This window comes from Scardinius erythrophthalmus, assembly GCF_964197995.2.
Source record: "Scardinius erythrophthalmus genome assembly, chromosome: 8".
NCBI lineage: Eukaryota > Metazoa > Chordata > Actinopteri > Cypriniformes > Leuciscidae > Scardinius > Scardinius erythrophthalmus.
This window is the reverse complement of record NC_138228.1, coordinates 45,357,658-45,373,499: the sequence shown is the minus strand read 5'-3', so window position 1 is coordinate 45,373,499 and position 15,842 is coordinate 45,357,658. Positions and strand designations below refer to the sequence as shown.

General features: G+C 39.0%; 1 protein-coding gene across 4 annotated transcripts in view; it reads left to right on the top strand.

The window, feature by feature from the left end:
• kirrel3b (kirre like nephrin family adhesion molecule 3b) overlaps positions 1-15,842 on the top strand; it is a 211,459-nt gene that overhangs the window by 186,254 nt on the left and 9,363 nt on the right. For 3 of the 4 annotated variants that reach the window (XM_081372332.1, XM_081372331.1, XM_081372329.1), the window contains exons 7-11: positions 3,210-3,358; positions 3,713-3,840; positions 4,516-4,642; positions 11,846-11,946; positions 13,589-13,787. In XM_081372332.1, the coding sequence (XP_081228458.1) occupies positions 3,210-3,358; positions 3,713-3,840; positions 4,516-4,642; positions 11,846-11,946; positions 13,589-13,787 (704 nt within the window). Of the gene's footprint in view, positions 1-3,209; positions 3,359-3,712; positions 3,841-4,515; positions 4,643-11,845; positions 11,947-13,588; positions 13,800-15,842 lie in introns of all 4 variants that reach the window. The other variant, XM_081372330.1, reaches the window with a different exon arrangement.

Below are 15,842 nucleotides of genomic sequence, written 5' to 3'. Positions count from 1 at the left end.
CGCACAAATATAAGCTAGTTACTTAAAAGATGATAATCATCCTCCTAGGCTCCTGTAATAAACAGGCTATTTAAAGCCGAATTAAATTATGGCATAGTCAATCTTCTCATCTAATTACAAAGCAGCAGCTTCAAAAGCTTCAAGTGTAATTTATACGTTACTGCAAGAAAGAAAACCTCTGGTAGACGTATAGCAGGTGACTGCTTCTGTAATTGCCCATAAATATAAAGTTTCACAGTGATGCATACTCACTTCCCCTAGAACAATTTCGTCGAGGACGGAGACGACAAGCGCAGCCGTCTGCAATGATTTGAATATTTTTGGAAGCACAGGTGTGCCTGTGCAGATTTAGCAGACTGTGTTCTAAGCTACTTATGTTAACAACATGGCACAGTGCTTCTCAAGCACACTAGCTAGGCCAATTACAACTGCTCTCCCTCCTTACTTTAATTTAGTCAAGAGGGAGACTGTTATGATTTAAATGACACTCTATCAGGCCCCACAGATGGCATGAGTTAGTTGCAGAGGTAATGAATTGTGCGCTCACTCCCACAGAGCAGGTGAATAGTGAAGTTTTGGCACCGTTCTACCAGTGCCGGCTGCTTTGAGTGTACTGAGATGTAAAACTGGCTTGGTAAAGCGATACTTCTCAACAGCGAGGAGTTAACTGGCATTGAATATACTCGTTTATTGAAATATGTACCCTAGTGTCAGGCTGTGACACCCATTCTCCATTAGCTTTGGCTTGTACAAATGTGTCCCATCTTAGTCGCCAACAGGGAACCACAAACTAGACCAAGCAAGTGACATAGATATGCATTACTTTGTCAGTTTGGGAGAAACTAAGTCCATTCCTCTTACATAAACGAATAGTTCCTCATGCAGAGCGCTGACAATTGCTTAACATCTAGTCTCATTGGTACAGTATATGGGGTTTGTGCCATGTGGAGAGAGGCTCGGGATTTGTTTTTGCCAGTCTGGCTCCATTCAGTGTTGTTAACTTGGTATCCAGACAAAAAAAAAAAAAAAAAAAAAACATGCTGAGGCAAGATAAATCTCACTTCAATGATTTGTCATATAACATTGTTGTAATTTCCTCAAACAAAACCAGGATACATCGGCTTCCACAGAGGGTGGTTGTCTTTCTTTCTGTCGCTCTCTATCCACCTACAGACAGACCGCTATCATGTCTCATTCATGACTATGATAGAAGCGAATGGATTAGACACCAGGTTTTCCTGTTATTGCCATGGTAACCTCTAAATTGTGTTTCTCTTTTCCCGTAATAGCGTACATCTGGCAGGGACTTGTAATGATGGCTTTCTGTTCCATTAAAGGAAAAAGTTAGGCTTAAAAGGGGTTGAAAATATAATACCACTTTTACAAATGAGTTTAAGGACATATCAAATTATCTTAGATAGCAAGGCTTTGAATTTATAAATGTATGAATGTGGGTTAAAAGTGTAAGGGAATTTAAGACTGAAGTTTGATGTAATGACTTGAATCAGTTAAAATGGTTTTACCAAATTACGACATATTCAAAGATTAACATCTTTTGCTGGACCTGGAACAACATTCTGATAAAACATAGCCCTAACCTAGTTGTTAACCCTTAACTACCTATACAATTATAAAGGAAATGCTAGATTGATAAGAATGTTTCACCAAACCCAGCTCTAAACGTAAGCCTTAAATCTGACTAGTTTACAGAAGGTTTGTTCCAGGACCAATAAGAACAGGGATGTCCGATCCTAGCTAAACTTTCCTGGGAGTTTAGCTACAACCTGTCCCAACATGGGACTTTTAAAGTAATCCTGAAGACCTTAATTGGCTGTTTCATGTCTATAGAGTGGAGCTAAACTCTAAACAGGAGCAGGATTGGACACCCCTAAATACGGATGTTGATCAAGGAACATTTACATGTACCAACACTGACAGAAATAAAAGTGCAAAAAATTTACCTATTGAGGTACAACAGCTTGTCACTGGGGCAGTACCCTTAAAAGAACAAAGTTGTACCCTGTCTACCCCTAAAAGGAGCATAAAAGAGAAGAAATGTGTAACCTTATGGCACTAAGAACCTTTTTTAGGCGGGGTAAATAATATTTCCCTTTGAGGATCGAGTGACAAGCTGTTGTAGCCCTAATATAATGTTTGCAAAGTGTACAGATTAAAGGGATACTTCACCGATTAGCATTAAGCTTTGTATCAGTAGAAACCCGGTAGTATTTTCGAATGACTGTGTTTCCCTCTCTCATGTCCCCCTGAGACGAGAGATTTCTGTATTGTGTGTCTGGAAAAAATCATCATTTTGCGTCATCAGAGGCTTTTTTGTCCAGAGGCGAGAGACTCCAGCCAGTAGGAGGAGCTCGTTCTGCATGTGTTCAACCCGCCCATAGGGGGATCCCACGATAAAACAGCGTCTTTTCAGTTTCGAGTCAACTAGTAGCCTAGTTGTATCATTTCTTCCGATACTGCCCTTTGTAACCGGGAGGCGTGGCTTGGGAGTGTCCTCATAGGGCAGCGAAGCAAGTGCATTCTGGGAGTTGTTGTCTTTCATCCAGATGAGCCAAAAATACATTTTCTGGCTTTTCTCAGTCTAGAAGGCACCAACTTCTAAAATAATGTCACATTTCTACTACATAAATGACCCAATTTAAGGTCCCACTTTATATTAAGTGGCTTTAAGTACTATGTACTTACATGTACTTACATTGAAATTAATAATTTGATACAATGCACTTATTGTGTAACTACATGTTTTTACATTGTACTTACATTTGAAAAATCCCTGCATGCAATTACAGCTGTAATTAATTTATGTAATTACATTTGTAATTACACAGGTGACCCTTTCCTTACACCTTAAACCTACCCAATCCACCACACCTGTCTCTAACCTTACCCGTATCACACCTCAATAGCAGCAAAAGTGTTTTACAATACAACATAAACACAATAAGTACATTGTACTTATTTTTTTATGTAAGTACATAGTACTTAACGCCACTTAATATAAAGTGGGACCCAATTTAAATATGCATTCATTTTCCCAGTGGTGAAATATCCCTTTAATGACATCCTGCAACATTTTGTCATTCAATGCTAAATGAAATATATGAAAACCATCTAGTACACTGACTTTTGTGTGGTTCATCATTAACTTTTTAGTACTAATACTTGTAATAATCACTTTCTACTGCTTGTAGGTGGGCAAAAGGAGGAAGCGTGATAAAGGAGGTTTCAGGAGACACTTATGAGGTCGTAGTGGACCACTCGTTTTTCACAGAGCCAGTTTCCTGTGAGGTCACTAACCCACTCGGGAGCACCAACATTAGTCGGAACGTGGATGTCTACTGTGAGTTCTTTCTGTTTGTTCATAACAGAGGTGTCCAAACCATCCTGGAGGACCACGTTTCTGCAGAGCTACCACTTTCTCCAACATACATGCACACTTCTGGTAATCCTAAACACCTTGATTAGCAGGTCCAGGTGTGTTCAATTAGCATTGGATCAAAACTCTGCAGGAATTTGACCCACCGTGAGCAGGATTGGACACCTCTGGTTTATAGTTTTTGAAGTATCTCCACAAATATCAGGAGAATTATTATGAGAGACTATAATTCTCAGCTTCCTTCAATCTCAGTTTAAAACAAGCTTGCAAATGTGACCTCTCTGAGTAGATCGTATAACCTGGTCTGTTTTTCTCCAGTTGGACCTCGGATGGCTGCAGAGCCCCAGTCTTTACAGGTTGACCTAGGATCGGATGCTGTGTTTAACTGTGCCTGGACCGGAAATCCCTCTTTAACTATTGTATGGATGAAAAGGGGCTCTGGGGTGGTAAGTTGCTTGACATTGTTGTTGGACATTGCCCTTTAACCCTACTGCAAGATTAATCTTTTGAAGCAAACACACAGTTCTCTTACAGCAACCATCCCATTTTTCATTCTAGCTACATTAATAGTACATTGATGTTCAGACAACATCTCATCTTTGTAAAGAAGAAGAGATCAAGCAGACATGAAAAATCTAGTTTTTGGCTTTTCATCCATTCATTTTAAAGTTCAATATGACATCATTGATATAAAAACCTTTTGATCTATTAATACATTGGCTTTTATTCCTGAACAGCTCAGGAACTGAATAGAAAAAAAAACATTGAATTTTTAAAAAAAAACGTTAATATTTCAAGGACATGATGGCAAACATCAGGATTTTTAAGATTCCCTGCAATCCTATTGCTTGCAGACGGATAGTGCCTCAGTTTGGGATACGTCCATTTGCTGGCACAGACATTGGGGGAAACCGACCGGTCTTATTTCTCTCCCGGTTGACTGTCACCTACCATCTCCCATGTTCACATGGTCCTCCTCATCTGACCCAAATTGGATTTTAATAATTGAGAAGAAGGCCCTTTTCTAAGCTTAGCTGCCCATCTGTCCTGATTCGTTTTGACTCTGGCCAGCTCCCTTTGCACTCCTTTTGAACGTTTTGATCTTTGACTTTTGACTGCAGGTGCTAAGCAATGAGAACATCCTGACACTGAAATCCGTCAGGCAAGAGGATGCTGGGAAGTATGTGTGCCGTGCGGTGGTGCCTCGTGTTGGAGCGGCCGAGAAGGAAGTCTCTCTCACAGTAAATGGTAAGTTTGACTCTCTTCTAAAAGGTGCATGGCTAATGAGAATTTGACTAGCAGGTATAAGGTGTGTCACTTTGTGTTTGACGGTTGCAAACATCCCCGTTTGGAACATGTGTGAGTAAATAAGGTGCAATCAATTGAAAATCCAGGTGACAGCTAAATGAATTAGACCTATTTTGGCATTCATGTCGACTCTGAGACAGAAGTTTGATGTTTACTCTTCGGTCTGCTGTTTCTATGGACTAATGCTGATTATATTCAGTAAGAATTGCATGAGGAGCTGTTTTTTAGGCTGTGACAGGCTAATGAACACAGGAGAATAGCGGGAGACTGGCTACTCTCAGATAAATGACTTCATTACGGCCGCTTGAAATTCAGGCGGCATGCATTAGCCGCACAACAGCTTTCATTCGCAAAATCCAACGCGTCTTTTAAAAGCTCCTTTCTCTCCGAAGCTATTTGCCATGGGCTACGGCTTTGACGTGAGTGGAAAATAAGAGAAGTTCAGCCAAAGTGACAATTGTGTTTGCATTGAATGATTCCTCTGCAAGTTTAGAATCACTAATGCAGTTTGGTGCTGTGAAATGAAAGAAAATCAATAAAGAACTGTTATGACTGATAGTATTAATATGCAAAGTGAGACATTCATTCTAGACCTACGGAGAATGCAGGAATTATAGAAATTACAGATGACATCCACTTTCATCAAGTACATTCTGTTCTTTATGGGGACAGTGAAGACTACCTCTGCTTTGCATTCATTCTTGACTAGAGAGTTCTGGATTGCATGGAATCCTTAATAAATGCAGTCATGTTGTTTGTTTTTCTGGTAGTAGAAAGATATCTGGAGGTTTATGAAAAGATCAAACACTGTGCCATCATGTTTCTCAGTATTAAAACATTTAAGCCCACAGGCAACTAAAGTTGCCGAAGGCTCTGCCACTCTTTTACCATCTGTGAATATTTTTTTGGGTTGACTATAGCGTCTATAAAGAACAGGTATAAAAGTAAAGAACCTTAGCAAGAGCTTTTGACAATATACTGTGTTTAACCCTTAAAATAAAATAAGAAAAATACTGAATAGAATGACTGTCCATTCAAATAGAATAGAATTGTGTATTGAATTCAATAGAATTTTCAGACATCACTTTTGAATCAAAATAATCGAATCACAGTCGACCTGAAGATTCACACCCCTGGTCTGGCACTATATTAGTATGTCACTTTTTTACAATCAGATCAATTCTCAGTGCAAAATCAAATTCTCCTCTGCTTATTTTTTCTCTCAAAAATCCACCACATTACAGAAGTGAAATGAAGCAAATTTGGTTTCACGTTCTACGAGAATGTGTTAACAATTATGCAAATAATGCTTAAGACACATCTGCGAAAAATAAAATAAAATACATTGATCTGTTTGTTGATGCCGTGTATATGTAGTATCTAAGATTACCTCCTCTGAATTGCTATTTTATGAATTACCCATTTACCTTGTTTATTATTAGTTTTTGCATAATTTTACACCTCTTGACCTGGATCTGTCTTTTAGGTATCAAAAAGCTAGACTTCTTTTCAATAAGTGAGCCCTTTCGCTCTAAAAGCCTCAAGAGGACTGCAAGCTGTGTTCCAACTCATTTCTGGAAGTGAACACGAGTGCTGGATGTTAGACTCGAGCACCTATAGCGCAGTCTTTGATGTGGCAACATGTGGCGCAGGCTCTCTTGTTGCACGGAGCTGATTGTTTCAAGTTATGGTGCATTTGGGAGATGAAGCCGATCATTTCTCATCTTCCTCATCAACATGTGCTCCTGACGAGTGAGTGAAATTCAAAAGCATTGACGTGAAGAATGATTGATGACCAGAGCTTTGTGTTTCAAAGGCTTGATCAGTAAGAGAAAAATAAAAGAGAGAAAGCAAGTGAGAGGGGAACTAGAGCTCAAATAAGAAATAATTGACCTATGTTAGCTTGACCCTCACTGAGTCACATAGAAACTAATTAATGCTAGCAATTAAATGCACATGTTTAGAATTCGTCAATATATGTTTCCTCCCAGTTGTCTGTCACTGGAACCCAGAGCTCCTACTGAGACTCAGAATATAGACAAGAGAGTTCCAGCGTTCTCTCAGGGCCAATGTAATTTAATTATAATCAAATAGCTAGCAGGGGACACCGTTTGCAGAAAACACGCTAATGGATGCACATTGCTCTCTGCTTTTTGTTCCCTAGATCCTCAGATAGGGATCTCATTTATCCATGTGTATTTTGAGCCTTAATGGGATTTAATATCTGGATGTGTCCTTATGTTCATTTATTTGTGATGTTGCTTGTGGATATGGCTTGCGGATTCAATTTGTTTGTTTTGTTATATATACACTACTGTTCAAATAAATGATTTTTTTTTCTTCTCACCAAGGCTGCATTTAAAAAAAACAGTAATATTGTGAAATATTGCAAATGTAAAGATAATTTTTCTATAATATTATATTTTAAAATGTATCTTTTTTACTGCATCATTACTCCACTCTTCAGTGTCACATGATCCTTCAGAAATCATTCTACTATGCTGATTTGCTGCTCTAGAAACACTTATCAGTGTTGCAAACTCTTTTTGCTGCTTCAGTTTGTTTTTTGTTTTTGAACAGTTTAACCTTTTTCCAGGATTCTTTGATCAACAGAAAGTTCAAAAGAACAGCTTTTATTTCAAATGTTGTAATATTATAAATGTTTTTACTGTCACTACTACGTTTACTGGTCAATTGAATGTGTCCTTTCTGCACACAAGTATCAATTTCTTAAAAATAAATATATAAAAAACGTAGTGTGGCAGCAATAACTGTTCTCTACATTGATGATAATTAGAAATGTTTCTTGCATGCAAAATCAGCATATTATAATGATTTCAGAACTGAAGACTGGAATAATGACGCTGAAACATTACATTTTAAATTTTAATAATATTTCACAATATTACTATTTTTACTGTATTTCTTGATCAAATAAATGCAGCCTTGGTTAGCAGAAGAGACTCCTCAAAGAATCCTAAAGATTCCAGGCTTGTAAACAGTAGTGCACAGTAGTGTAGTGTACTAGAGATATTTTAAGTAGGAATAAGAAATTGTTTTATTTTGACAAGGCATCTGTTTTCTTGCTGCTAAATGTTAACCTCATGCAGGGGAAAATGTTTGTAATATCCAGCAGTATCAATGCGACAATCAACTCACTCATGCGACAATTTCTGACACAGTTGTCCATGCGTAATTGTATCGTCGTATGTGAACAGATACAAATCCTATTTCACAGTGAGATCATTAACCTTTCCTCTTTTAGTCTTGACTGCACTGCAGAGACAGATCACACAAGCTCCACTGACTCGCTCATATAATGTCACCAATTGTGGAATCTGTGAAAGTGTGAAATTCCTTAATAGATGGATGGTTGAAAGCGTGTGCTTTGCCATGGGGTGAAGGCACAATCTAGTGGAGGTGAAGTGCCTTAGGGAACATTGTATGCTATAACAAAAATGAAGTTGAAAGGAATAGAGGGGAAAGTAGTTTCTAGGCACTTCTGTGAGTTCAGGGAAGACATTTAAAAATAGGGCGTTGTGTGTCCAAGGTCAGTGTGCAGGTAAGAGGAGTCCAGGTCCTGCATTTATTTGCAAGAGGACACACGGATCGTGCACTATTCGCGGAACTGGGTTCAGTCCTCTTGGAGTGCTGTAATGAAAATATATGGCAGCGGAAATGAGGCAAAACAAACCAGACTCAACCTTTCACATGCTACAATCTGCGAATCACCTCTTACTGCACACAGGTTCATGCACTCTTTCAGCAAGCACTTGCAGTTAGCTGCAATCTGAAAGTACAGTAATTGCTGGGATGATGTTTTTTTTTAATCACATTGTTTACATGTGTAGTTTTCAATGGCATGTATACTCATTATTGGGTTAATGAAACATATTTGTGCATGAAAGCGTTCATGTATGTATGCCAGGAAGATTACATTATGTTTCCAGGGAAAAGTACATTAACTCGGCTTAGAAATGGGACATATGCGTCTCTGTGGAAGGTTGCTACTTCTGGTTTGTGTGCATGAGTGCACTGGTGCACATTTGATGATCAAAAAAACACAGGGAAATATATACTTGTCTAAATGTATGTGTGTGCACAAGAGTGTTTACACACATAGAAAAAAAAAAGAAAAGAAAATAAAATGGAGAAAATGGAAGCTGAAATGGGCCCATTTTAGTGTCCTTCCTTTTGGAAATATCTGATATCCATACCCCAGGAAAATTAGTATTCCACTCCCATGCCAACTTGTAGATATATAGGAGAGGAGAGAAATCACCAAAGATTAATGATTTGGCAAATGAAAGCTAGTGAAATAAATGGTGACAGTGGTGCAGAGATAAATGTGTTGTGCTCAGCGCAGGGTTAATAATTAAAGTATGTAAAACGATAATCGCACTGTGGAATGGTGTAAACTTTTGGTAACACTTTAGATTGAGGAACACATATTCACTGTTAAGATATGCGGTCCCTAAAGTGTTACCAAACTTTTTTTTTTGCAATGAGCTGATTTTTTTGCATAAATTGTAAATGATTAAATGGTTAAAAAAAAATGCATCAGATAAGATTAGGTTGCTCACAACTCCTGAATATGTAGCATGAGAGACCAATGGGGCAATGCTCATGTCAGCTGTAGTAACGGAACGTCATCATTAAACGTTTGGGATTGGACTCTGTGGGATGACGACACCACTCCATGATGATCCGTACATTATGACTCTTGTACGCCTCCTACTGTCACAAACCTATTCCCTGCAATCCAATCTCTCTCTCTCTCTCTCTCTCTCTCTCTCTCTCTCTCTCTCTCTCTCTCTCTCTCTCTCTCTCTCTCTCTCTCTCTCTCTCTCTCATGCTATAAATTTGGCATTAAAAGGAAAGAGCAGCATTGTATTGGGTTTGAATGGGCAGAATCTTAAAGGAGTCTCCTGTGGGCTGGTCTATTTAAGAGCTGTGTTAAGGGTGAGGCAGTGAGGGTCTGGTCTTCATTTTCAATCTTGAAAAGAACTGATTTATGGCAGGCCTCATGTCTCCCGAGGAGATAAGACTCAGCGTGCCAACTGCAAGTTTATTTCTATAGGCAGCAATCGGAAGAGTGCCAATGGTGGAAAACATTTATTTTGAAGAGATAACGGCACCCAGAGAGTCTCTTCATGTTCAGTTTTAACCCTGGGGTCTTGAACTTTGAACTCTGGCTTATGCTACAGCTCACCCTCTTTTTCCAAAATATCTCAAAACAAGCAAGGCACTGATGTAAAGTGTAAACCATGTCCTCTCTCTCTCTCTCTCTCTCTCTCTCTCTCTCTCTCTCTCTCTCACCAAGCCTCCAGCCTTCCCACTCCCCACGGAGTTCCTTAAACCCAGCATTCTGAGGATAAGTGATAAGCTATCTAATTATATTCCTCATTTACAGCCTGATCCATGGGCTGATTCTTCTGAGCCACCGAGCGCTGGCCTTACCTCTGTCAGCAGGGAATGATCTGAATGGATTTACCTTACGCCTGCAACTACACACACACACTCCAGCCTTTAACGCATCCTATCGTGTGGATTATGATTTTAGTAGTCGAAGGGTAGCATGCACATAGCATGCGTACATTACAAGCGGGAAGGTATCGCTGCAGGACTGATGTCTAATGAAGGGGTGTGAAGTGTAACATTCCTCTCCACCAGCCTGATATTCCCCTCACTAAAGCACTCCATCTGCCTCATGCTCATCTAGATGCTAATTTATTCTAATAAGAGCCAGTTAATAAACTGCAATTACGAATCAGCCGAGAGACACCGCCGCAGATGATTGGCAGATGCATGATTGGTGGATTGGTGTGCATTTGTGTACGCAAGTGCAGTTTTTGGCAGGGTCGGTAATCCATTAAGCAGGGAAGTTACTCCAAATCTATCCTAGAGAAACAGTGTTTACCCTTTACATCAGTGCCTTGCTTGTTTTGTGCAATTTTGGAAAAAGAGGGTGAGCTGTAGCATAAGCCAGAGTTCAAAGTTCAAGACCCCAGGGTTAAAACTGAACATGAAGAGACTCTCTGGGTGCCGTTATCTCTTCAAAATAAATGTTTTCCACCATTGGCACTCTTCCGATTGCTGCCTATAGAAATAAACTTGCAGTTGGCACGCTGAGTCTTATCTCCTCGGGAGACATGAGGCCTGCCATAAATCAGTTCTTTTCAAGATTGAAAATGAAGACCAGACCCTCACTGCCTCACCCTTAACACAGCTCTTAAATAGACCAGCCCACAGGAGACTCCTTTAAGATTCTGCCCATTCAAACCCAATACAATGCTGCTCTTTCCTTTTAATGCCAAATGTATAGCATGCCATTGCAAGGCCTCAGTATCGCACACTTGATTGGCAGATCCTACAGATGAGATCTTCAGCCTCCTCGGTTAAAGTTTTACACCACTCTCAAAGCGTGGGCCAGCAGAATTTGTCGATCTTGGAACTGGTAATGTGCATGTCAGCCTTGGTACGTGCTTCTGTAAATCTCCAGGGCAAATTCAACAGTCTCTGTGTCTTATTCACATCCCAGCTGCAGTCCAACTGTACAAATGAGGGTCATTATGCAATGCACCAGATTCACAAATGTCACGACGGCTTGACCGACGCATCTGAAGATGTGCTATTGCTGCACACAGAAAGTGGGTGGTAAACAGAATTTAATTTAAAAGTGAGGTTTGTGTACATTTTCTAGTGAATGAAGAATGTTATAACTTGGCAAACATGCAGACTCAGAGTATATTCAAGTGCACTTTTAGCATTTTTAAAGAGCCAGTTCAAGTGTCTGGAGTGATACTTGAGAGTCACAGTGAAACATGCCAAATTGATGTAGTCTGATGCATCTTCCACATCCAAACAACCTACAGGTATTTATAATATCTCTAACTGTAGGGGTATTATGCTTTCATTTTGTACTTTAGGAACAGGTTATACAGAAAATATATGTAATATAAATCGACAGACGGATAAATTATTAGCAAATATTGTTTAAAGCGATGCATCTATTTTAATCTAGTGTCCTCCAGTCATAAGCAGTTTTGAAGAGATTCCTAGGACTCTCTCGCGAACAGGGAACTGTTAGCTCACAGTTCTGAGTATGTGACGAGTGACTATGTGTGTCTTTTCTCTCCTCAGGACCTCCGACCATCTCCAGCACTCAGACACATCAGGCTCCACACGGGGAAAAGGGACAGATCAAATGTTTCATCCGCAGCACGCCACCCCCAGACCGCATCGTGAGTTCCTCTCCTTCCAGTGACTCCGCTCAGACAGGACTGCAGCTGTTGAGTGGGCGCTTGCTGTTGTCACATGGCTTGTGTGACTCCATTAGACTCAGTAAACACAGTCCAATAATGCATAACGCACTCATGAGTTACGATCTGTTTAATAAATGAAATTGCATCTCAAATCATTTGTTTCCTCTATATGAGTGAACGGGTATTAGACATGGCAGGCTTACAGCCCTAATTTCTCATTTAATGCATTCTTATGCCCTGTTACCACAGATCCAATTAGGATTTACCACTCTTAGATGAACTGTCTCCTCTCCGGGCCAATTTTTGATTCATTACTCACTCTGTGCATGTGTGTGTGTGTGTTTGTGGCCGCGTGCATGGAAGTGCATAGGTAATCTCTGCACGATGTTTACTCGTGTGGCTTTGCTTTTATTGCCATGCTATTTCTAAATGTCAGTTGAATGGGAAAGACTGCTCCTGTGGTCTGGAACAACCAGTAATAACTTTAGAAGTGTAATAACGGCCATAAAGCAGGTGAAAGCAAATGCAAGTCTCTCTTTGCATGCTGAAAAGACCAGCTTGCACCACTAGGCTGATTCAGGCTGGTTAATGTTGCTTAGTGCTAGTATAACTGGTAGAGTCATGCTATTTACCTTAAGAAAAAAACAAAAAATTGTTGTGAAGCTAAAAAAAGGGTTAACATGAACTAACAATGAACAATATTTCTACAGCATTTATTAATCTTAGTTAATGCTGTATCTGTTAATGCACTGTGAACTAAAATGAACATGGACTATTTTTTTTTTTTATAATTTTAATATTAATGAAGGTTAATAAATGCTGTAAAAATATATTGTTAAATGAGGCATTATTTTGAAAATTTAATTGAGAAATTAAAGTCAGATAATAAGACTTTTCTATCATTTTTGTACCCCGTTTCCCCGTTTTCTTAGCCAGTTTTTTTTTTTTTATTATAAAGTTGCCATCCGCCGCTAGTATTTTTAATATTTTTTACAAACTTTCAGCCCCCAGAATATTTTGCTGTATGTATATCTTAAAATGCAATCTATCTACAGAAAGACAAAGCCTCTTTGAGGAAAAAAAATAAAAATAAAAAAATAAACATTTTATTCTTTTATTTAAGCTTCATGCACTCTTTTTTATTATTATTTTTATTTTATTTTTATTTATTTTTTGTCAACGCTTTAATGTGGGTAAGTTTCATAAAAAAGCAACATTTTGAAAATTGCATTTTTGTCAAAAACTACAGCTGGATCGGATTCAGAACGATGACCAAAACATAGATGGAGAAGATTGAGTCCATCAACACCCCCAATGATTCACAGTCCTGTACCTCGTCCCGGGTCGACATTTCATTCTGTAGCAATTGGTGTTTTTGATTTATATACTGTTTAATGTTTGATGATCGTGCTTCTATTGCTTGTTTCAAATGCATGTTTGATTCAGAGATTCTGTACTCTTTCAGAAGATGTGTAATAGCGCCCCCTACCATATAACAGTAAAAACATGTATTGCCATAAAAATCCGTCAATGGTGGGAAAGAGTTAAGCATAAACCTCAATACAATTTGTATGCCTAAACGGTTGGTCTTTTCAATATGGTTTCTTCTGTTGTTCATCAGGCCTGGTCCTGGAAGGAGACTGTCCTGGAGTCGGGGACGTCAGGTCGCTACACGGTGGAGACCGTAAGCACAGAGGACGGAGTGCTGTCCACGCTCACCATGAGTAACATCGTACCTGCCGACTTTCAGACCATCTACAACTGCACCGCCTGGAACAGCTTTGGCTCGGATACGGAGATCATTCGCCTCAAGGAACAAGGTGGGATCCAAGGTCCGCCAGGTTCCACCTTCTTTTCTTTAAAACATGTCTGCGGTAGAATAGTGATGCAGTGCTTCATAACCATGGTTTTTGAAAACCCTGGAACAGACCAAAAGCATTCAGTCTTTTTTCCATTACTTTCCATTTATCACTTTATACATTAAGTATCACTTTATATGAGATTAGCAAGTCACATCAACATCATATTAATATCTTTTTCCTAATTTACCAATTTTAGATTACTTTTCATTCGGCAAATGGCAAATTATTATTTCATGGCAACAGCAAAAGAAATTGCACTTTTAACTGCAACTTTAATAAATCTTGTAAATCTATTAACAACACTTAGCACTATTTAATTTGCAGCCTTGCTACAGTTTATTATTTCTCGCTTGTGCATTTCTTACAATGTATCTCGCCAGCGATTTCATGGTTTGGATTTATTTGCATGTAATACATTTTAGACCTATTTTGTCTCACTATTTTGTCAGTGTGTAATATAGCAGATTGTGAATGCAAAAGGTCTGCAAAGTTTTAAAGATCAAAGTGCGCAATAGAGTTATCGTCTCCTAAAAGGAAGAATCGATTCTGAACTGCCGAAGCGAGTCATCAGTAATCGTAACAATGTCAAAAATTTGCATAATGCCAGCCTACGCTCTTCATTGGCTGCCCACGAACAACATCTGCTTTTCCCCGCTCTCAAACACTGTAGTTGTAGCTGAGGTTTGGAAGGGTTTGGTTCGTGTTGTCGACTTGTCGAGAACACACTGTTTTTAGTGCTGCACAGGATATCCACTTTCCATGCACTTCAAAAGATTGAGATTCGCGCTTGATTTGATAACGTCACCATCGTTACTTTCCGTATCACTATCAGCGCTGAGGAAAACTCCGGAGCTGAAATTCAGATATGGTAATGAGTGTTTAGTTTCCAACACGCACTGTAAGCGGTCGACCAATCACAAAAGACTGAGCCATCTGACCAATCAGAGCAGAGAAGGCTCTCAGAAAGGAGGGGTTTAGAGAGACTGAATCTTCGAATGAACCGTTTTCAGACTCTTTGAGAAATGGGGTGATGTGCAATGTATATAATGAGAAAACTAAAGTCGGACCTTGGATGCATGTAAACCTATTGTAGGAGACTCCAAAATAAAATTAAAAACCTTTAAAATAGCATAATAAGGGTACTTTAATGAACTAGTTTCCACCACAAAATGAGAATTTGGCCATCGTTTACTCATTTCAAACCCTTATGAATTTTGTTTTGTTTGTTTTCCAGTGGAATGTAGAAGAAATTTTATAAAATGTGCTGGTTGCTCTTTTCCGTGAAATTACAATGAATGGTTACCAAAAAAAGCAGGCAAATGCATCAAACGTATCATTATACAACTCTTCAAAAGTCTTCTAAAGCCATACGATATCTTTGTGTAACAAACATTTTTGGGTAAACTATTCCTTTAATTAAAAATGCATTTCTGGGTTTTTAGTACTTGCATGCAGTAATGCAGACATTAAATATGCAAATTGGTAAGTACGCAGGGGTCATAATGCTTAATTTACTGCGAGACAGTAATTAGCATTGTACAGCTTATTGTCTGACTCTCATTATCATGGCCATAAAATCTGGTTATCATTTGGTATAAATATACCAACAAAAGTACAAATAAAACAGTTGATCTGGCTCTAATTAGCCAAAGCACAGCATATCAAACACTCGTGGGATTGTTGGAATTCACATTACACCCACGTCCAATCAGAGTATGTAAATGATCCAAGGTGAATGATAAAATCCGATGCAAAGTTCACATTCAAGACGTTAAGTGCGTGCCATGATGTGCTAAACATAATATGCGATAATTGGCATGTCTGCAAATTGTTACGCCTGGTTTTCATGTAAACTGAGGATACCTGTGCTTTTACTATAGGTGATGGCAGTGTTAATTGCCTTTGAATAGATGCCTTGAAGGTGCAAATGTCTCTTTGACACATTTGATTCTCATTTGTTCCATGCTGGTGCGGGTCTTGAAATACAGTATGTTCAGGAGTGAGAGGTGGTGT